Source organism: Epinephelus lanceolatus, chromosome 24 (assembly GCF_041903045.1).
Source record: "Epinephelus lanceolatus isolate andai-2023 chromosome 24, ASM4190304v1, whole genome shotgun sequence".
Lineage (NCBI taxonomy): Eukaryota > Metazoa > Chordata > Actinopteri > Perciformes > Serranidae > Epinephelus > Epinephelus lanceolatus.
Genome location: NC_135757.1, coordinates 5,500,863 through 5,523,874, shown reverse-complemented (window position 1 = coordinate 5,523,874; position 23,012 = coordinate 5,500,863). Strand labels below are relative to the sequence as shown.

Below are 23,012 nucleotides of genomic sequence, written 5' to 3'. Positions count from 1 at the left end.
TTATTGCATGCTATAGGGATATGCAACGAAATGTTGAGTATGACTTATCTTTCCCCAAATTTTTCCTCACCTAAATATATACTTGTCAGATACTTGTCAGATACTGCCAAAATACTCTGAACACAGAGAAATCAGGTTAATCATATTCCCTGTATACATCCTAGGACCAGCTGAAGGACTTACACAGTTGCACAGAACCCCTTAAAATGTTTCCGTAGTTAAGGAAAAATGTTAACTCATAAGTTGGCTTATAGTTAGACAGTGAAAAAATGTCAGAAGAAATTAAGACAAGAAAACCATAAAGGTCAGAGGAGGAAAAGATTGTACTTCTGGGCATGTACAATCATAGAAAGCACATCTTCTACCTCACTTTGGTTGGTAAGGTCTTTTGTGCAAAGGTTAGGGATTCTTGAAGTATAAGACCAAGACAAGGAGATAACCAGAAATACTGAAGTGAACATTTTAAGGAAACCTTAAGGAGCAGACTTAAGGTGTTTTCACACTTGGTCCTTTTCAGCCCTCTAAACGGACTCAGAGTGGTGACTTAGCATCTTTTGCGCATATGTGAAAACTCCAAGAGAACTCAGACCACCCCTGAAGTGGTCTGAGTTCGGTTCGCTTCAAGTCTGCGGTCCAGTTAACTCAACCTATGCCTCTCTTTGCCATTGTATTTAGCCCCCTAGATCACTAAAATTGCACTGGGACACTTGAAAAAAACAGACAAAACCACGTCGGCCTGTAACACTTGCATTGGATGCAGAACTAGGAGTAGTTTGGTCCGCGAAAGATACTGCACGTCTCCAGATGTGGAATGTCGAATACATCAAACAGCAACAGTCAACAGCACACAGAAACACAAAGGTTTTCCCCCCAATCTTAAGTTAATCTGAAAGCAAGGGGCTTCATAACCAAACTGCAGTGCCACGTCAAAGTAAAAACAAAAATAAACTACGTCAATATATATATTATATATATATATAGGCTGTAGTGTGAACAGAAAGAGGACTGAGGCCCCATCAGAGTTAAAGTTGGCCAGAAAGAGAACTGAGTCCTCTTTGAAATGAACTGAATTCCCTATGAGACAGTAAATTACATCATATCCTATCGCATTGTATCGCATCGTATCGTATCGCATCACATCGCATCGTATCCTATCGTATCATATTGTATCGTATCGTATCATACCATACCATATTATATCATATCATATGGTATCACATCGGATCACATCGCAACGTATCGTATCGCACCATATCGTATCGTATCACACCGTATCGTATCACACAGTATCATATCATATCATATCGTATCGCATCGCATCGCATCGCATCGTATCGCATTGCATTGCATCGTATCATATCGTATCGTAACTGAGTCCTTTTTCTGTTGGTCCACTTTTTGGTCCACTTTAAGAGGACTGAGTTCAGTTTTTTCCAGAAGGACTACATGTGAAAACACCCTACTCCAGCTAGCATATCTGGGTTTGTCATGAATGGAATATGATGTTTACATGCTCAAACACATAAATGGGACACAACAAAAACCCAATCATGAACAGGTTATTCATGTCTATGTAAACGCAAACATGATGTTTTTTTAAACCTAATCACATGCTTTTGTTGCATAAAGAAATAAACAAAACAATAGGAGTTGTTTTAACGACACAACTTTATTTTGAAAAAGACTGTATGCATCTAATGAGCAGAAACTGTACATTTCCTGTGAAAACGGAAATATTTCGACATGTACAAGAGCTGATAGGCCACAAAAAAGAAAGAGCCAGAAATGTCCTTACATGCTGTAGGTTTCAAAACTGTGAATGAACTGTGAGTGATAGTCAGAGGGTCTCCATATTGAAGTTGTGGGACTCTAAAAATGGTAAATAGTTGCATAGAGGCTTGGTTGCTATTTGTCTTTACAAAAATGCACCAACTGCCCTCCAGTTTGTTGCAGACGTGACAAAATGTTGCTGTCCTTTCAGTTTATGAAACTGGATGTGCACAAACCTTCAAAGGGCTGCCACCATCCTTCATCCCATGAAAAAAGGATTTGGCTTACTGGGAAACTTGTCTCATTCTGGGAAACTAGTCATGGAGAAGCAAGAATTTGGGATGGTTTGGGTTAGGTAGGAAAAACAGTTAACCTTTTAATTAAAGCTATGTAACTTTCAAAAACATGATTTTTTTTATTGTAGATTAAAAGCATGAATAAAAAGACAGCCTGGTTTGAACTTTTTGGTGGCTCTGATGACCTAATGTAGCAACTTTAAATAGCTATTGCTTTAATAACTATCAGTATTTAATAAAGACACAATTATACAGATTCTGATATTGATTTATAGCAAATCCAAATCAGCTTTATCAGCCATATAAGTGATGACAGAATGCTGAACAAAAATAGACACACCCATAATGGAGCATTTAAACTTAATGACTCTCTAAACACTGCTGGACACCTCCCAAACCCTCATTAAAAATATCCACTTTTGTTGCTACAAACATGACAATGGAAATGTCCTGACCTCTGACCTAAAAAATACTCACTTTTGACTCTACAAACACGGCTGGATATGTCCTGTTTTTGTGTTTTGCTTAAAAAAAAGAAAAAGAAAACAATGAAATGACCCAACCCCCCATTAGAAAATACCCATTTTTGTCGCTACAAACACGGCCTGCTATGTCCCAAATTCTTGTTTAAAAAAACACTTTTGCCACCACAAACAAAAGTTGAAATATCCTTACCTCTCATTTAAAAAAGCCACTGCTGGAAAGTCCTGAATTATCATTCAAAAACATTGGCTTTTGTTGCCACAAACACACCTGGACATGTCTCAAACGCTCGTAAAAACAAAATACCCACTTTTGACTCTACAAACACGGTTGAACATGTCTTGAATTCTTGTTATAAAAAAGAGATACTTATGTCGCCACAAACATAGCTTGAAATGTCCCGACCTCTTCTTAAAAAAAAGTTTTTTTTGCTACCAACACAGCTGAAAATGTCCCAAACTCTTAACTTAAAAATACCCACTTCTGTCGCTACATACACGACAAGACATGTCCCAACCTCTCGTTAAAAAATACTCTCTTTTGTCACTACAGTTACAGCTGGAAAGTCCTGAATTATCATTCAAAAACATTGGCTTTTGTTGCCACAAACACCTGGACATGTCCCAAACGCTCGTAAAAAAAATACCCACATTTGACTCTACAAACATGGTTGAACATGTCTTGAATTCTTGTTATAAAAAAAGAGACACTTATGTCACCACGAACATAGCTTGAAATGTCCTGACCTCTTCTTAAAAAAAATAGTCTTTTTTTTTTTTTGGCTACCAACACAGCTGAAAATGTCCCAAACTCTTAACTTAAAAATACCCACTTTTGCCGCTGCTTACACGACAAGACATGTCCCAACCTCTCGTTAAAAAATACTCTCTTTTGTCACTACAATTACAGCTGGAAAGTCCTGAATTATCATTCAAAAACATTGGCTTTCATTGCCACAATCCTGGGTACGTCTTTTGATGCTCAGCATGTTTTAACATTGGTTCAAACTATACACAGTGCCCGCAGTCACAAAGAACAACATGTGCATTTGTTGTCACGAGTATCTTGATGAATTACGACAAATGTCACTGAGATAATAAGCAAACATTACATGTTGGTGACAAGAGAAGCATTCAGCAACCAAAATACTGGTTACAGTATGCATGGTGAACTTTTGATTTCCTTCACTTCTTTTTTAAATTTTGGGTTTTTTCTCAGAACGAAATTGCACTTTGGACATGGTCACCATATAAACTTCGGAGTACCACATAGGATGAGTCAGATGACGAGCAGTAAAAAACAGAAACTGACTCTGTGTTTTATTTTATCGCTTCCTCTTCCACTGAAACCCTTTATAGTTCTGTTTATTGGACCATCATAAAAATATTGTTTTCCTCTCTTAATAATCCTTACAAAAAGTGATATTGAAAACAGCATGTCCATGTGTGTATGTGTGTTTGTATCACATCCTGTCTTCATAGAGGTTTCTTGTTTTTGCTGGATGTGAACGAACCTACAACAAGGCACTGACTCATGTTACTTATCTTATCATCTCTAAACCACACTTTAGATAGATCCTCGTCACAGCCAACACATTTATTAGTCACACATTTGCCCATTTACCATGGAGAGGGTTCTATACAATTTGTCTCTGTAGGAATATATATATATATATATATATATATATATATTTGAGGCATTTGTAGCCTTATGGAGTTTGAAGACTGCATTTTTGTAGATGCAACCATGATAAATTTGCACGCCATGAGCCTTTCCTGTTCTCCGGATATAACGCCTATTAGTAATGCAAGATATTGGATAATCTTATGACTCACATTTGTGTGTCGTGTATCACATGTTTAATGATCCCTCTTTTATGACATTACTTTGTCCACTTTGGGTCCTTAAACATCATAAAATCCCACTTAAATTCACTTTTGGTTCACTTCTCACTAAAAACTTGATAGATGTTGAACGAATTAATATTACAAAGTTGGCATAACTTTTTATGACTGAATTAGTTTAACTGCTAGCATATTTTGCGTTGACTTGCGTCATAGGTGCGTGAAATTGCTGAATTGATGAATGAACTTCAGCTGGTACATGCCCGACGTCATATGTCCCCAGAAGTTCTCAATGCGTATTTCGCATCACGTCCGTCACGTCCATTGACGCTAGCTAGCCAGTGTATCCTCATATGACAATTTGTATGATGGCCTACAAATTTGTGTTTTGTGCTCTACGTGTGACATTGCATACCGTATAGTTACCCACTTAAAGTTAAGTTGCTAGGTAAGTACAGTTACTGTGGTTAGATTTAAGAAAAGAATAATGGTGCAGATGTACCTTAAAAGAGCCAATTCTCATTCCAAAGTCGTCAAATACCGCCACTTTGTCAGTGACTTTGGCGTACTAACGCCAAAAGCCACTTTTTGCGGGTTATGATTCACAGACAGGCAGTGTCAGTTATAACAAAGCTGGATGGCACCTGTTGCCGTGGTATGATACGCCGCTGGATGGAGTTAGTTTGAAGCCTTGCTGGTAACGACATAATAAAAGGAGCAGGAAAGTCCCCATAGGGAAGGGGAAGTGGATAGGTCCAACAAGCCTAGGACTTTCATCCAGGAGGCGGGTGTTCACCTCCAACCATGACATTTTTTTCTAAACCTAACCACGTGGTTGTGCTGCACAGCATAAACATGCCATTGCGGAATGTCAACAACAAAAGCAGGAGGATACCTAGCATGTACAGTAATATGTAGACCTAAACGGCACTGACCAAGCGGTGATATGTGACGAGTCACGATGAGCACGGGTTGCGTAAAATGACTCACAGGGTTCTGAACACCGGTAAACACCATGTCTCCTGGGGAAAGTCCTATGTTTTGTGACCCATTGACCATCCCAACCTTCCTTCCTTATTCCGTCTTGGTCTCATGACTGCAACCTTCCCAAAACACAGGCTATACACAAATTAATGGTTCATGATTACATGGGATATATATACGAGACTGGGTGCACTTCTTTTCACAGGATAACTCACAAAGAGTGCATGAGAACAGCCTGTGCTAGCTCAGAATGCTAAAAGCATTCAGTGCCGATTATGCAGGCTAACTTAACATCAAACCAGTTATGGTATAATCTGGACTGTATGAAAAATAATGAATGAAGCCATTATGATTTCACTCACTGGTCTGTGGACTCTTTGAAGCTTCTTATTTGACTGTATTGTGTAATGAACCTCGACATGACATGCAGTGTGACTCCACGCTCTTCCTACTCGCAGGAAAGGCCAGCTACACAGTAATTATGAAAACAAAGTTATCGGTTTTGTAGACGTCAGAGTTATCAGCCCTAAACAAAAGACAAAAGTCTCTAACATAAACTGACTTGCAGTAAACTTCCAAAATAAAAAAAGAGAAGAGAATATTGCAATGCCAAACAAAAAGGGCTTCTTACTCCCTCCAGTATCCTTCAGAATGAAACATAACTTTGAGTAAAAATGGTCTGATATCTTCATAAATCTTGTGCTTTTCTGTTTCTGCCAAATTCCCATTTTGCATGGAGGGTGGTTTGGTGAGAATGAGACCCACTGGAGACAGCATTCTGAATTTTTGAATTGCTCTTTTCTTTTCAAAGTGGGGCAGGCAGCGATGAGGTGTCCTTGCTCATGGGAAGTTTCTGGAGATTTAACCTTACGGTCAGTTGGAACTGGTTCACGACATTTCTGTGCATTAAAGCAAATTCATCTGCCTGCACTGTGGCAGCAGAGAGGGACGTGTATTTCTGTTCATTTAGATGGATAACAATTCTGGCACTAATTCATAAGAGCAGAGGACGGTGGCTTCCACAGTGTAATAATTTAGGCTATTCTCAGTTGTCAAAGAAGTACACACTACTTAAGCTTTTCCCACCAATGTGCACTGCCGCAAAAGAGGCCACACACTCTTAGGCCAATGCAGTGTAGCAGCGATGAGTTCAAATGCATTGAAAATGGCTCTACCTCAGATTCTCTGAAAGGTAGGTCTAGTGCTATGTGCCAACTCACATCAAAACTTTCTCTGAGACTAGGGTTGACTGGTGAGGAGTTGATGGACTGGCAGCTACAGCGGTTCCCTGCTCCATCTCCAGTGCCCTTAACCTTAAATGCATGGCTTCCACCTCCAACTCCATTTTGCCGCCAATACCACAAAATCAATCGACTAAATACAAATGTTGGTATCTCAGGGAAAGCCCTAGAATGGTTTATGTCACATTTGTCAAATATAAGTTTCTCTGTCTCCATAGGTAACTTTGTGTCCTCGTCTACTCCGCTGATACATGGGGCACCCCAGGGCTCAATCCTTGGTCCCATTCTCTTCTCTTTGTATATGCTTCCCTTGGGCCAGATAATCAGTCACTTTGGTTGTATATCCTATCATTGCTATGTGGATGACACTCAGCTATATTTTTTAGTAAAACCAGATGATTTTAGCAGCCTAAATGACCTGCAATAGAGGACTGGATGTCTGTCAGCTGTCTTCAACTAAATTCTGACAAAACTGAGCTTTTCATTTTTGGCCCCGAAAATACTGCTAAAGGCATCTTTCATCATATTGGGCCACTTGCCCCCTATGTCAAAACTAACGCCAGGAATCTTGGTGTTATATTTGACCCTAAATTGAAACTTGATTATTATTGTCAGCCTCTGACTTAGAACATATGATTCATGGCTTCATTTTTTCCCTTCGCAATTACTGCAACTCCCTTTTCACTTACTTACTTACAAAAGAAAAAAACTGCCACCCAGAGAAGCAGATATTAAGAAGAAAAAAATAAATCAAACTTACCCGACACAATGACAATGGACAATAGAAAGAACAGTGGGCATGAAAATTCTCTCACTTGCTTTAGTGACACAAAGATTAGTTACATCATATACGTCTTCCTTTTCAGGCTTCTACACACCTTTCCAGTTTATCACTCCATTTTGTCCTCAATGAATATTGGCTGATTGGCTTTGACATCACCTGTTAGCAAGATAATGTCACAGGAGGCAAAGCAAATTCATTTAGAAACCCTGTATTCTGCTGAAATTAAAAGACACACAGAGTAAGAAAGCACACACAGGATGTTTTAATCCACTCATTTGAAAGTAGCGGTAGCTAATTTCTCAATCAGCTTTAATTACCTCTTATACATTTCAAAGATTTTGTTCTAGAGCTGGAAAGATTAGCAACAATTTTGCTAATCAGTTAATCGCTTGAGGCATTACCAAGCAAATAGGCAAATTAACTGACTATGAAATTTCTCAATGAGGGGAAATCAGGCTGAAAATGTTCTCGTTCTTCTTAAGAAAGTTATTGTAACACTTTGATCTCTTTATATTCGCATAGACACAAGTTATTTAATTATTAATTTCAACTGTGTTATTCATTCTTTTTAATTCCCAGTTTGGTTTTAAAACATCCCAGAGAGCCACGGAGGCAGGAAGAGTCCGACTGTCCCCAGCAGACACACGATAATGAACATCCACAGGAAGATCCGGTCTACAACCATGGCAACATACTTCCAGTCCTCCTTCACCTGCAGAAACAGAAAAAGACAAGAAACAAGTGGAGACATTAGACAGGGGTAAAAACAAATCACTTCCTGTCATCAAAAAACAAAAAGGCGTCAGCACTCACTGAGAAGTCTGCATCCTCGGCTCGGAGATGCTCTGCGATGTAGGTCACCCCCTCCAGCGCCGACACCACCGCAGGAGACAGAACAGAGGCCGACAGGTTTGAATCCACAGAAGGGGTGTCCCAAGCCAGGCTGAGTGAGGAGTCTCTCTGTGGGAGGAGGATGTAACCGAGAGATGGAGGGAAAGGAGGAGACAGGGGAGAAATCCTCGGCCGACCAGCTACCCTCACCCCAAACCTCCCCAAATGATCTGCGTTTATGTAACCGTGAAGGTCGCAGTAGTGGATTACATCTCCGGTATCCAAGGAGTTGAGCTGGTGGCTGCTGTGGCAACCGTTCTCATCCTGGTAACCGTGGAGATCAATGTCAGACTCCTGGGTGAGCCAGGTGGATGAGCTGTGGGAGGGGCCTGGAGTCCGGACAGGGAGGAGTTTATCAGTCAGGTGGCGCCGCCTGTGCGTTTGGGGACAACAGTGAGCATGTCATATCAGCGGGCTTTTCACTCTTTTTAGTGAAAGAGTGAAAATTGGACTCCAGATGAATTCAAATGTTGCTCCATGCCTGTCAAGTTCACCATGTAAACTTAGAGGTTATGATGTGTCAGTGTTGTGTTTACAGCTTGTTTCTGCTGCCCCTAAGTGGACAAAACCGTGGATGCAGCTTTAAATCAGGAAACAGATTCAAGACTTGTCTCCTAGTTTTCACATGTAAAGACCAAGAATCCAGTCCACAAAATAACATTTGATGTGTTTGAACAGGTAAAATGGGATAAACAAAGCTTGATTTTTGGCTTTTTGAAAGTAGAAACAAAGAAAAGAACATGTGTCCACACCATAGGCTGTTTATAAAGATGGAAGATGTGTCTCTATTCCCTCCCACTGCACAAAAATGAAGCCAAAATATATCTACCATACAGCTGCTGGTATCTTGCACTGGTGATGTCATTTGGAGCCAGTCTGCTCGAATTCCCACCCATAAACCCGTCTGACCAATCTGAAGCACATCAATTGGCACTTGGAGCTCAACCATGACGTCAAACCCCCTTTTTATAGCATCACATAACTAATTGAAACCAAACATTTAAACAACCATCAGCATCACAAGAACGACCTAAAATGACAGAAACCATCTTGGGGGAAAGTTTATTTGATGTGTACTCTTAGTTTTTAGTTCGGCCCAAGCTTCTTCCGCTAACATCGAAGACGAATTTTTATAACCTATACTGCAGCCAGCCACCAGGGTGCGATCAAGATGTTTTGGCTTCACTTTTCCGGAAGTTGTCATGTAGTTCATCTCTATATACAGTCTGCAGTCCAGCCTGATGTCCTGTTTATAATTTAGAGTGCTACTTTTATTCCATGTCATTCTTTGAATGTCCAAACATGACGAAATATGGGAGCACCCACAGTTCCCACAACGCAATCCCTAGCTTAATTACAGTTAAGGCCCGAACATATTCGGGTGGAACGTACGCGGAACGGATTCCGCGGAGGTCCGCGCGGACTCAAAGCGGACGTCCGCAAGCCCTGTGCATGCAAAGCTCAGATTTTACGACCGCGCGGACTCCGCTCCGCGCACCAGTGACTGCTCGGCATGTATTTTTCACATCGCGGGGATTTTTCACGGACATTTTTACAGGAAACTACAACGTGGAAGTGCGCTCGACTATGAAAGCCCGAATGACTGCGGACATTCCTCGTGGAGTCCGCTCCGCTAATAGTACACTCGAGTATGTTCGGGCCTTTATACGTTCTGAAAGTGTTGATAGCACCCACATATAAAATAATAAATGCCAATTGCAATTATCAAAACGGCAAAGTACTCTTAGACTGAGCTACAGGTCCTGACCAACGAGTTGCAAAGGCATTTCTCAAAACTTTAGGCAAAACGTGACAGAGTGAAGCCGTATTTGGGGTTTGATTTTCCAGTGTGTTGGTGCGCCAGCTCTCTGAAGATGCTAATAATTTCACTGTAACTGTTTTTGGCTATCGGTGCTGACGTTTGTGACTTGGACTGTTTTTGCAGCAGGGCTCACTTGCATAGAATGGACAGCTCAGGAGCACCGAGATGCTATTTGCTTGGCAACACAGTTAGGTGCATTTCAGTGTTTGCGCGTGCGTCAAGAATTACAGTTTCTTTTCATCTTATTTGATGCAGTTTAGTGGTTGCAAAAGTCACTTAATCCTTTTGTGAATTTGCCCACGTGTCCATCATATCGGCAAGGGGGTTGATTTGGACTCTGGTGCTTCTCAAAGTCAAGCAAGGATCCTTAAATGGTTGAATTTCAAGGAGGCCACGTCATCAAGTCTCGTCAAAGGACTGTTTCAATGTCAAGGATCTTTCAAATTTTACAAAGGACCAAGTCCTTCCTTCAGAGGATTTTAAAGGATGCATGTGTGTATCCTCAACAGGCATGAAGTACCCACAATTTTTGCCGGAATTGAAGGCGGAACCTTGCTAGCCTGTTCCAATGTGTGTACACCAAATGCTTAGAAAGAATCTACCCCAGAAAGGACCCGTCCCACCTTGACTTTGAGAAGCACCATGCATTTATGGTGTTTTCATGCAGTAAACATGGCCGTCTTCTCACCTTACAGGCCTGACACCATGTTCTGGTCGCTTCATGCACAGCCAGCGTGGCACCGCCGACAGGAAAAGCCTCCGAACCCATCGAGGCATGGTGTGAGTCGCTGACGAGCGGTGGTGCACGTTCAGCACAAACACGGTGATGACGATGGACAGCGTGACGAAAATCATAGTGAAGAGCAGATACTCCCCGATCAGCGGTATGACCAGCGACGTGGACGGGATGATCTCGGTGATGAGCAGCAGGAAGACGGTGAGCGACAGCAGCACGGAGATGCACAGGGTGATCTTCTCACCGCAGTCTGACGGGAGATAGAAGACCAGGACGGTGAGGCAGGAGATGAGGAGGCAGGGGATTATGAGGTTGATGGTGTAGAACAACGGGAGGCGGCGGATGACAAAATAGTAGGTGATGTCGGGGTAAATCTCGTGGCAGCAGTCGTACTTCTTGGTGTTGTAGGTGCCCACGGCGTTGACAATTGCCCACTCTCCGCTCTCCCAGTAATCCTGGAAATTAGATTTTTGTTAGGTGCAAAGCAACATGTTGCTAAAACTGTTTCATCAGAATAACTTAAATTGAACTTCTTTGCTATGAAAGTCGGAACATCATTAAGAAAACCTCAGCACTTTCAACCTGAGAAATCTCTCCAGGATTAGTGTTTCGTCGCTTGAAAAACTAATTTATGCATTTTGTTTTCTCCAGAAGTTAATGCTGCAATGCAACAGCAACACACTGTTAATTAAAAAGTAAGCCGCCACAGTGTTTAGCTGGCATATTTCTGCAGACAAAACACTGACAAAGAGCATGTGTGAAGCGTAGATAACAGGAGGTAAAGAGGCAGAGCTGCCAAATCACATGAGAATGGAGGCGCCAATTGTGGCTAAATGGCACAAACTCAAAATCAAAAGGAACCTTCAGGTCCACCGTGTTCTCAAAGGGCTCCAGGTCGATCTTGGCGCGGTCGTACGTCCAGGAGCCAAACTTCATCTTGCAGCTCTGCTGGTCGAAAGGGAAGAAGGTGACGTCAATGGAGCAGGAGGACTTGTAGATGGCTGGTGGCACCCAGCGGATACGACCAGTGTGAAAGAGATGGGCCTTGGTCATGTGGGTGACGGCGAACTCTCCATCTGCACTGGAAAAAAAAGAAGATGAGGAGAGGAAAAAGGCAAGAAAATATTGAAAATTGATAAGAAAGATAAAGGACACCAACACTGACGTATTATCTGGATAATAAGGGATGATTTTTCAGTAGTTTTTTTGTTCAGCAAAGCTCCCAAGTTTCTGTCTCACTATGTTTTAAACTCAAATCAATAAACCTGGAGCCATGCCTCCTTCACACAGGCAGTGTTTAATAATTAATCACTGAATGTTAACGACGCTGTATTCACGATGCAAGCTCATTTACACAAATGCTGAAGGAGGAGAAAGTTTCGTCTCCATCCAGACAAATTTAAGGATTAATACTTCCTCGGGGCCCTGAGGGGAGGAAACCAGACTTTGACTTAAAACCGGGTGATGCAACGTCGCTGCACAGACGCAATCAGGGTCATTTATTCAACAGGATAATTTGCATGTATCACCAATTGGTATGCAGGAATATGCAGAAATGCTGTGGTATCATCAAGATGTTTGGCTCCATGGAAGTGACCTTCGCCTCCTCGTAGGCTCTCAGCGGATGAGGACATTGTTATGGATCAAGCGGGTAATTGATCACTACAGATAATTTCCAGCTCCACCTACACAGATTCAAAGTCGAGTCTGTTTGAAATGTGTCCTTGGATGTGTGTGTGTGTGTGGAGGAGATAGAATTTACATCGGGAAAATGACAATAAACAGCTTTTAGGGGACGAGAAACACAACTTACAGTGGCCTTTACTTCAATACTTAAGTTGCATTTTAATTCGTATCTATAAGTGTAAAGACATGTTTTTTACTTGTTGTACAGCACAATGTCGGGCACCCAGATGAGCTCAGAAGGGACTCTGATGGACGTCACGTTGTCGAAGTCGGACGGACTCCACTGCAGCTTGTAGTCAGTCCATTCCTGCCAACACACACACAGTTTTAAAGACAAAAATCTTGTTTAAAGCCACTTTCAGTTTCATCGTTTTCATACAAGAAAGGCCAAATTGAAATATCAGTACAAAGGATCTGCGATCAGCTTTGTAACTTGAAGGATACCTTTAGTAACTTCTTCAACCTGGACTCTTATATGCCATGTGTCTGAGCTTAGGTTTTGCTTTTAGTGTGTTCCCTGTTTTATTTTGAAAGTCAAGCTCCTCATTTGTCATGACTTGTTTTACTTCTTGCCACTGTGTGTTCCTATCTTTGTGATCAGTCGTCTGTGTGTTTTCCCTGTTTCAGTGTCAGGTGGCTTGTTTTTGCTGCCTGTGTCCAGTATTATTCCCAGTGTACTGCTTTCTTCTTGTGGCACAGAAGTATGGGGAAATGGAGTCCAGATTGGAAATGACTGAATTTAGCCTTCAGTATCAAATTTGTCCAGTTGTTTGGTCGGGTCACTGCTTTCACCTTCAGTCACTGTACTGATTACACTCACACAATCACAGGTCAGTTTCGTCCATACCTGTTTCAACCACACATTGGTCGTCATCATCTGATTTTTCTCGTCCTGTTTTGGCGCCAAAAATTGACAACAAGAGAGGGATCAAATTGTTATTATTAAAGTCTTACATGCTGGGGTGATCACTTACAAACTGCAAAATGTTACGAAGAGTTTAGTGTGTGTGTGTGTGTGTGTGTTCCCACCACATCTATCAGCTGTGCGATCGAAAGCCCGAACTTGACGATAACCACATCGGTGATGTTTCGTGCCGGCCGCGTCCACTTGCTGTAGCCCCCAAACAAGCTCCTGAAGAGCTCATCCTCGGTGTGAACACGAGTCCAGTCTTCAGCCAGCACTGACAGAGACACAGACACATTATATCTCCTTCAATCAATCATGTAAAACTGCCAATTGTCCTATTGACATATCCTCTTGAGACCCTGTGTCCTCATATAAGGACGTCACATTTTGGGTTTTCTTGACCTTATACTTCATTCTACTTAACTTAGACCTGTTGTCCTCGTTCCTGGACACTTTTTGTGCCATCTAGTGGTACTAAGACCACAATACACTTATCCATGTAAAAACAAGATGGCAGCAATCTCTGCCAAGTCAGTCTGCAGCCAATCCCGGCACAAAAGTGGACAACGTCCAAAACCTGATCATGTTTATGGTTGAAACTTGTTTATTTATGATTAATAACGTTTGTAGTTTGATACAGCAACAAATTCTTGGTTCACCTCTTACTTGGCTAACAGAACTCAGTGTGTCTCATATAAAACCTCTCTGTCTGATTATTCTACAGTCGACTTTGGTGTTCCACAGGGTTCTGTTCTTGGTCCTCTGCTTTTTTCCCTATACATGCTCCCTCTCGGACCCATTCCCGCTATGGCATTCAGTTTCACTGTTACGCGGATGATACTCAAATTTACATACAGCTCACTCCAAATGATCATTCACAAATCACTAACCTTGAATCTAATCTACTTGCTGTCACAAATTGGATGTCACATAACTTCTTAAAACTAAACCCCAATAAAACCGAATTGCTCATTCTTGGCCCCAAAAACAACCTCCCTCTTACCTCACTGTTCCCAAAACTCACAAATCAGCTGGCAGCAGAGCCTTTTCCTTCCGTGCTCCCTACCTCTAGAACCAGTTACCACTTGCTGTCAGAAATGCTACATCCGTTCAAACGCTCAAGCCCAGTAGGCTCAATAAATCAATAAGACGCTGTTAATTAGGAAGTACTCCTTTGAAGACATTTAGACCTTATTATCGTCTCATTTGAGGACACTGGGAATTGTTTTTCATACTTGTCAAGTCCTACTGATCCCAAATAGCTAGGAGAAATAAAAAATGCATACCAAACAAAAGTCTCAGGAGGATATAATTTGTGAGATTTAGAGGTGTGGCTAGCTCAGCTGCTAGTTGCTTCCAGTCTTTATGCTAAGCTAAGCTAACTGGCTGCTGGTTGTGTTGCTTTGTATATACCATACAGACACTGAAGTGGTTTGGATATTCTTATCTACTCAATTTAGCAGCACAAGATTTGTTAGAAATAATAGCTTGTGACTGCTCAGTTAAGCATTACTAAATGAATTAATTACCATTAATGAAGCGGATAGTTACAGCTCATAAAGCCTTTATAAAGGCTTCTTTATGAGGAAGTTGTTTTAATAATCCAGCGAAACCAGGCAGTTCTTTCCTCAAATGCAACTTTATTTTGTTCTCATTTACTTTTTATTTTAGAAAGTGGATTAAGTCTATTAAGTATGTTCTTTCTTAAGCACTCAAACTTTGCATTTCTGGTCTCCTTCATGCTATATGTAACCCACATATAGTGTTTCTGATTTATTCTATCTCTTCACCATCCTCTCCATCCAAGATTTTAAAGAGCTATTCAATTCATATCCTTTTATTTCTGCTAAAACTAAAGCCACTCCAGCAGAGAAAGTGAGAGGAAATAATGTATCCTCAGTGTCGGATATAAAAGCAATTACCTGAGCTTTATTGTTTTCACAGGTTTAGACTGCAATCTCCTGCACTCTGATTTAATTTTATGTCACGCTGCAAAATCATTAAAGATAATTGAACTTAAAAATCAACACTATAAGCCAAGTTTTCTGGCAGCCATCATTCATGAGAGTCATAATTTCATGCTTGAAATAAACCTCTTTAATTCCAAATGTTTGACCTTTTGTGTCAGACGTGATTTGATTTGTCTCGCAGGTTAAGTGAACAGTAGCAGAGGCAGTGTGTGCGGTAAAAACATCCCCCTCTTTTCCTGTTCACTTCAGGACCGGCGATCTCTCCCTCCCTCCGTCTTCTCTCAACACACATCTTTGAACTCTGGCAAGCAATCTGGCATCGGCGGCAAGCAATTTAGGATTAACCAGTGCAAGAAACGGCGAGCCAAGAGCACAAACTGTGCAAATGTGTGTGACGCCAGTTTTTGTGATTATATTGGCTATTTATAACCGACAAAATGATGTTTCAGGTGAGGCTCTGCCAGTGGAGGAGAAACGGATAACATGTTGTTGGATTACGCTGCAGTTTGTGTCCCAGGATTCAGACTTTTCCCAGCACTAATGTCTGCATACAAACTCCCTGTTTTATAATGTCTGCCCTGTTATATCTTATTTAGACAGATTATTCTGGTTAAAGCCTTCAGGTGTACAAGGTACCAATGTCTTTCTGTCATTCTGATTGCCAGAAAGATAAAAGTGCGCAATTCTGCAAACCACAGATACATTACATTTGTACATTATTACGTAGCAGAGACACTGAAACATTTCAACAGTGCTGCTGTTAATGTGTGGTTACGTTTAAGCACTTGAATTGGGAAGGAAAAGATCCTGTTCTGGTTTAAAATACCCAGTTTTGAGGGCACAATACCGACAAGAAATGCGGCAATGTCTCTGCTACTATCCTAGCTGGAAACACAGCGATGTCTCAGTTCTAAACAAACGCTTTTCATGCTAATATTCTGGTTGGAAACGCAGCGATGTCCTTTTAAAAACAAACACTTTTCATGGCACTATCCCCGCAGGAGGTGCAGCGACGTGTCAGTATAAAACAACCTCTTTTTACAGTATTCCGGCAGGAGACGCTGCAATGTCTCGGTGAAAAGCAACTGCTTTTTTGCCTTTATCTAAGCAGGAAACGCAATCATATCTTGGTACAAAGCAAATGCTTTTCATGCCAATATTCTGGCTGGAAATGCAGCAATTTCTCGGTAAAAAACAACCACTACCCCAGCCAGAAACAGAGTGATGTCTGGTACAAAACAATTGCATTTCATTCACTACCTGTCATGATCCTGGATAGTCCTGATGGTGGCGCTACAACAAGCGTCTAAAGTTCAAAACTTTGAAAATTCATAACAAATCAACCATACGTGCTACAACTTCACAACTTTCATCAAACTGTAGCTCCAATACTGAAGAAACTTTTGTACATTGAAACCTATTAAAAATGATGAAGTTCATCACTGTTTTTTTCAAAAACTGTAAAACGTCTTAAACCTATCTCCTCCCACAATTTTTGCTCAATTGACACCAAACTTGCTACAGAGCATCTTCAGACTGTCCTACACAAACGATCCACACAGATTTTTGATTTATCAAAAATTGAGCCTACAGTGCATCAAAATGTTTGACTGTAAATGGTACTGTAAACATATACATGAAAATTCTTGCTAAATAAATCTTCAATGTTCATGAAAACAAATGACAAAATTCTAGAGTCATGGTAGATGATGTGTGGCAAATTTCAGAATTTTATCTCAAAAACTGATTTTTTGACAGCATTTTGAATTTTGCTCTAATGTGAACAATTGGAGTCAATGTAAAAATGGCAATTTTAAACATCAGTTTTTCACTTATGGAGCAAATCAATCATTGTTACAAACAAATTACCAACATCTCCATGCTGTCTAGATGCAACATGTGTATTTTCAGATTTTTGTTTCGATAACTGAATTTTTTACAGTGGTTTGAAATCTACTTTTCCGTGCATGGACGGCTGCTAAACCTGCACGTCTGGCTTAGTCAGTTTGTGAAGCTACACATGAATTGTCACTGACTAATTAGCTCAGTGAGATAGAAATAGATTCTTAGTCTCAGAGGTTGTGAGTTCAAGCCTCAGCTGATGCAAAAGGCAGATTGTGTTGCTAAATGTCTTCCAATTCTTCTGCTTGTTGCTCAGAATTGCCTAAAAATGCCCGGACCCGACCCATCGCTGCGCATGTTCTGTTTGTGTTCCTTGTTTCATGTTATTAATTCATTTTTAATCTGTGTCCTGTTTTATTTTGTAGGTTCTCTCGTCTTGTGTCGTGTCCGGTTTTACGTCCTGTCTTTGTGTTTTCTTTTTTTTAAAGATATTTTTTTAGGGCATTTTTGCCTTTAATTGAAAAGGCAGTCAAGTGTGAGGTGGGGAGAGAGGGAGAGAGGGAGTGACATGCAGCAAAGGGCCATCGTCTGGAGTCGAACCCGGGCCGCTGCGGCAACAGTCTTGTACATGGGGCGCCTGCTCTACCCACTAAGCCACCAACGCCCCACATTTCACTCCTTTTGCCTGTGTCTTCCTACTCTAGCTATATCTTGAGATTAGTTTTCTGTGTAGATATACCAGTTTATTTGTGCTCACCCCTGTGTTCTTCGTGTCGTACCCTGCCTGGTGTCTTGTGTTCTGTTTGGATTTTTTTTACCTGAGTTCATCGTATTATCCCAGCTGGTTTTAAGTTAGTTAGCGCGCTCTTTGTTAAACCTCAAACCTGCATGCTGCTGAGTCCTTCCTGAACTGTGTCCTGAATAATAATGCGATTCTAATAATGGGTTTCTTTTAGTGCTTTCATCTTGTGTCATGCTTCATTTGATTGTTTTTATTGTCATTTTTGAATATAATTGTGTGGTATGTCCAGGTTCCATGTCAAACTGAATTTCTGCCCCAAACAGGGATTTTTATAATATTGTCAGAGTTCATATGTGATACAACAGGAGATTTAAAAAAAAAAACAATTTAATTATATTATTATAAAGTCATGTCCCTGATCTTATAAAGTCACCACAAAGTTGCTGCTCCATCTCACAGCCAGTGGATCAAAGATGTGATGCAGAAAATCAGGCTGAAAAAAAAAAAAATCTTCATGTCTCTGCACATATTTGCACCTTGAGATGATGACAGCTTATGTTAAAGGGATAGTTCTGTTTTTTTTTTAAAGTGGGATTATACAGGCTACTTATCCATAGACAGTACATGACATACAGTCAATGTCAGGCGGCATGCCCCCTAGTTTGGAGAAGCAGGCTGGAGTCCAATATGGAAGCCAAGCAATGTAAGACGTCAATATAGGGTCAATTATTATTATTACCAGTTGCCAATGGTGTGTGTGTGTGTTCTCTCTCTCTCTCTGTCTCTCTGTCTCCCCATTTTACACACTGTCCTATCCATTAAAGGCAAATGCTCACAAAAATAATCTTTAACAAAAAAAAAAACAAAAACAAAAAAACCCCCAATAACTTCAACCAACAGCAAGGAACAAAAGTTAAGTTAACCTAACCACATGTTTGTATTGTCAAAACGTAACCACGTGCATTTATTGTTGAAGGAAAATTCACATCAATTCGCAGTGTTGTGGATGTAATGCTTTTATTTTGAAAGAGACTGTATGCAAACTGCACATTTCCTGTAAAAAAACAGAAGTGTATTTTGAAAACAGACAACATATAACAGGCTGAAGTTGACAACAACGCACCCAGGGTACCTTGCATGTTGTATCTCGACATGGAAAGCCCATGACCAAACGTGGACATGTGACAAGGTCTTAGTGAGAATGTGTTGCTAACGTTGGTAAATACAAGCCCACTTAAAAAAAACTGAACTGTTCCTTTAATGTCTTGTCTGATAAATGGAAAATAAATGTTAAAAATCACTATGAGGTGACAGATCATTATAAGAAGTACCATCATGTTAGTGCACCCTATGATTCCATACACCCAGGAGAAAAAAATGCTCCTATATATTGCAAAAAAATATGAGATAAGCTTGAGTAATATTCCCGAGGACCACACAGACGCATCCCAAATTATAGGATAAAGTCCTGACAGGAAAATAACAAGAACATCAGCTATATACTATTATTTTATGTTTTCTCAACAAAGCGAATTTCAGTACAAGTTAAAAGTCAGCATGACTGAAATCCCATCACTGAGCACATCCCACCGTCTCACTCACCGCAGCTGCAGATCCAGATCCAGCAGCAGCAAAGCGCTGAAGTCGCGGTAAAATCTCTTTTCAGCTCCATTTGAATCAACACAGACAGATCCCAGTTTGGTGTGAGAGGGAAAAAACACAGTGAAACTCAGGTTGTTTCAGACGTTTTGTTGTCCCATCGCTCATCTCCACATCAGTGTGTCCTGTTGGACAGCTGGATGGATCAGACCCATCACTTAGTGTCATCAGCATGAGATCACATCACAGGGTAGCACAGGGGCTGGGCTCAGTCCTCACCGGGCTCATGGTGACATTAGTATTCCTCACAGCTTAAAATATTATAATATTTATATTTAAATATTTTATTAGCATTTTAGGAACTGTCACAAAACCATTTAGTGGCACAAGTTTTTCCGACAATGAGCAGCAGCATATTAATCAGTTAATAATAAGAGTAATGACTGGGGTACGTTAATGTAAAACAAAGTGAAAAAACACACTTACAACAAAAATAAATAAACAATAATTAATAAAATTAATTGAATTATAATAAAATACATTAAAATAGAAAATAAGCTGAAAAAAATGTGTATATATTTTTAACTTATTTTAATGTATTTTATTATAATCAAATTGCATATATATATAAATTAATAAATACATTTATTAGATTAAGGGACTGTTCTTTGTTTGTCAGTGGAAGGGGGTGGCTGGGGTGGGACATCTTTTTTTTCCTTTTTTTTTGACCCTCCACCATAAATTATTTTTAATTTTTAAAAAAAAAATTTCTTTGACCCTCCACCATAAATTATTTTTAATTTTTTTTTGACCCTCCACCATAAATTATTTTTATTTTATTTTTTTTTTTTATTTTTTTGACCCTCCACCATAAATTATTTTTAATTTTTTTAAAAAAAAAATTCTTTGACCCTCCACCATAAATTATTTTTAATTTTTTTTTGACCCTCCACCATAAATTATTTTTATTTTTTTTTTAATTTTTTTGACCCTCCACCATAAATTATTTTTAATTTTTTAAAAAAAAAATTTCTTTGACCCTCCACCATAAATTATTTTTAATTTTTTTGACCCTCCACCATAAATTATTCATAATTTTTTTTTTTTTTTTTTTTAAAAATTGACCCTCCACCATAAATTATTTTTAATTTATTTTTTTTTTAATTTTTTTGACCCTCCACCATAAATTATTTTTAATTTTTAAAAAATTTTTTTTTGACCCTCCACCATAAATTATTTTTATTTTATTTTTTGACCCTCCACCATAAATTTTTTGAATTTTTTTTGACCCTCCACCATAAATTATTTATAAATTAAAAAAAAAATAAATTATTTTTATTTTATTTTTTTTTTTAATTTTTTTGACCCTCCACCATAAATTATTTTTAATTTTTTAAAAAAAAAAAAATTCTTTGACCCTCCACCATAAATTATTTTTAATTTTTTTTTGACCCTCCACCATAAATTATTTTTATTTTTTTTTTAAATTTTTTTGACCCTCCACCATAAATTATTTTTAATTTTTTAAAAAAAAAATTTCTTTGACCCTCCACCATAAATTATTTTTAATTTTTTTGACCCTCCACCATAAATTATTCATAATTTTTTTTTTTTTAAAAAAAAAATTGACCCTCCACCATAAATTATTTTTAATTTATTTTTTTTTTAATTTTTTTGACCCTCCACCATAAATTATTTTTAATTTTTAAAAAAATTTTTTTTGACCCTCCACCATAAATTATTTTTATTTTATTTTTTGACCCTCCACCATAAATTTTTTTAATTTTTTTTGACCCTCCACCATAAATTATTTATAAATTAAAAAAAAATTGACCCTCCACCATAAATTATTTTTAATTTTTTTTTGACCCTCCACCATAAATTATTTTTAATTTTTTTTTTTTTGACCCTCCACCATAAATTATTTATATATTTTTTTTTAATTTACTGATATCCTGGAGTTAAAAAAAAGCCTCAGTTTTCACTCTGGTTACTTTGTGCAGACAGTTTATTTTTGGCCAACCTTTAAATGGGACTTACCGGAAGCCACGCATTCTCACTTCGACCTCATCACATATCAGTGTTTGGTCATTGACTTTCTATGTCCATGTTGGACGTGCAAGGTACCCTGGGTGTGTTGCTCTTTGACGCTCTTCTTTCAAAATACACTTGCGTTTTCACAGGCAATGTACAGTTTACATACAGTCTCTTTCAAAATAAATGCACGTTGGAAACACATGGTTAAGTTTCGGCAACAAAAGCATGTGGTTAGGTTTAGGAAAAAAAGAACAAGGTTTGGCTTTATAATCTTGGTCTCCCTCTCAAGTCCATCCATAAACTTTAACTGGTCCAGAACTCTGCTGCGCTGAGAAAGAGTTTGGAGGCATAGTCAGATTACTTTGAAGATGTTTTGAGGATATTTCAGACAAAAAAACGAATCGTAACTGTATATTCTACTATAGTATACTATATATTGTAATAATAATAATAATGAATATGTTAATATTAATACATGAGTATTGAGCATGAGTTTCATTCATTCATTTATTTCTTCTTCTTGCTCGCTCTGTTTTGTTTTTATTTACATTTTTGAGACACTTTTAGTGCCATTATCTTCATGCTAAAATATATATAGACAGTAGGAAACCACAGCTGCAGCCACAAACATGCATATTAAAGATATATTTCACTGCTGGAAAGATGCTCTTTTCATAAAATAGACAGATGCAGACTTTTGCACACAGTTGCTCACAATGAAGGGCTCCTTTATGGACAAATTTGCTTATATATATACATATATATATATCTGTGTCAGTTCAACTTAATGCAGGCAACAGGTCAATTTACGGTTTGATTGTTATTTCTTTATATGCAGGCAATGTTTTTATCGCAAATATCTTTTTTCTATGTGGTGGTATCCTCAGAAACTTTTTATAAGGGTGAAAAATATATTTTTTAAATAGCTTTTTTTTAAAATTAATTTAGTCCACCCCATACACTGAAACACAGACTCGTCTAAATTGAATGAAATTAAATGTTCGTTAAAATTAAATGCAAAACATTCACAAAAATGTCACAAAACATTTTTTGATTGTCATTATTATTATATTATTACTTCTCACTTTAAACATGATTATCCTCTTAAAAAATTCAATGCATGTGACTTTAAAACCAGTGTGTGTCAGTGTTGCCCCAAACCTCCACAGTTTTTAATGCGCTGCACTGCTTCTGCCACCAGGTGGTGCCATTGAGTAGCAGGTTTTGAAGCAGCAGTAGTAGAAGAAGACTAATTCAGAGAGGAGGGAAATAGTGAGATGTCCCACTCTGTTGCGGTTTTGGTGAACCGCGGAGTAGCGTGGATACACAGAGTGCTATCTCTGCTGAGTGAGGCTCTCTGTTTATAGACGATCTTGGG

The 23,012-nt window shown here is 39.1% G+C and overlaps 1 protein-coding gene across 1 annotated transcript; it reads right to left on the bottom strand.

The window, feature by feature from the left end:
* Nucleotides 1-7,644: 7,644 nt before the first annotated feature.
* Nucleotides 7,645-13,753, bottom strand: LOC117249914 (neuronal acetylcholine receptor subunit alpha-2-like). Its single transcript, XM_078165942.1, has 7 exons — nucleotides 13,567-13,753; nucleotides 13,385-13,429; nucleotides 12,735-12,844; nucleotides 11,713-11,932; nucleotides 10,804-11,306; nucleotides 8,216-8,666; nucleotides 7,645-8,114 (listed from the first exon to the last, which is right to left on the bottom strand). The coding sequence occupies exons 2-7, from the start codon at nucleotides 13,412-13,414 to the stop codon at nucleotides 7,989-7,991; spliced, it is 1,440 nt and encodes a 479-aa protein (XP_078022068.1). The 5' UTR covers nucleotides 13,415-13,429; nucleotides 13,567-13,753; the 3' UTR covers nucleotides 7,645-7,988.
* Between the last annotated feature and the right edge of the window lie 9,259 nt (nucleotides 13,754-23,012).

What these genes read in the sequence shown, in the direction of transcription:
- LOC117249914 (XM_078165942.1), bottom strand. Translation starts at nt 13,414, where the DNA reads ATGATGACGACCAATGTGTGGTTGAAACAG. An exon ending in GACATTGTGCTGTACAACAA is followed by an intron (nt 11,933 to 12,734) that starts GTAAAAAACATG and finishes TTTTTTTTCCAG; the next exon opens with TGCAGATGGAGAGTTCGCCG. An exon ending in CATGGTGTCAGGCCTGTAAG is followed by an intron (nt 8,667 to 10,803) that starts GTGAGAAGACGG and finishes CCAAACGCACAG; the next exon opens with GCGGCGCCACCTGACTGATA.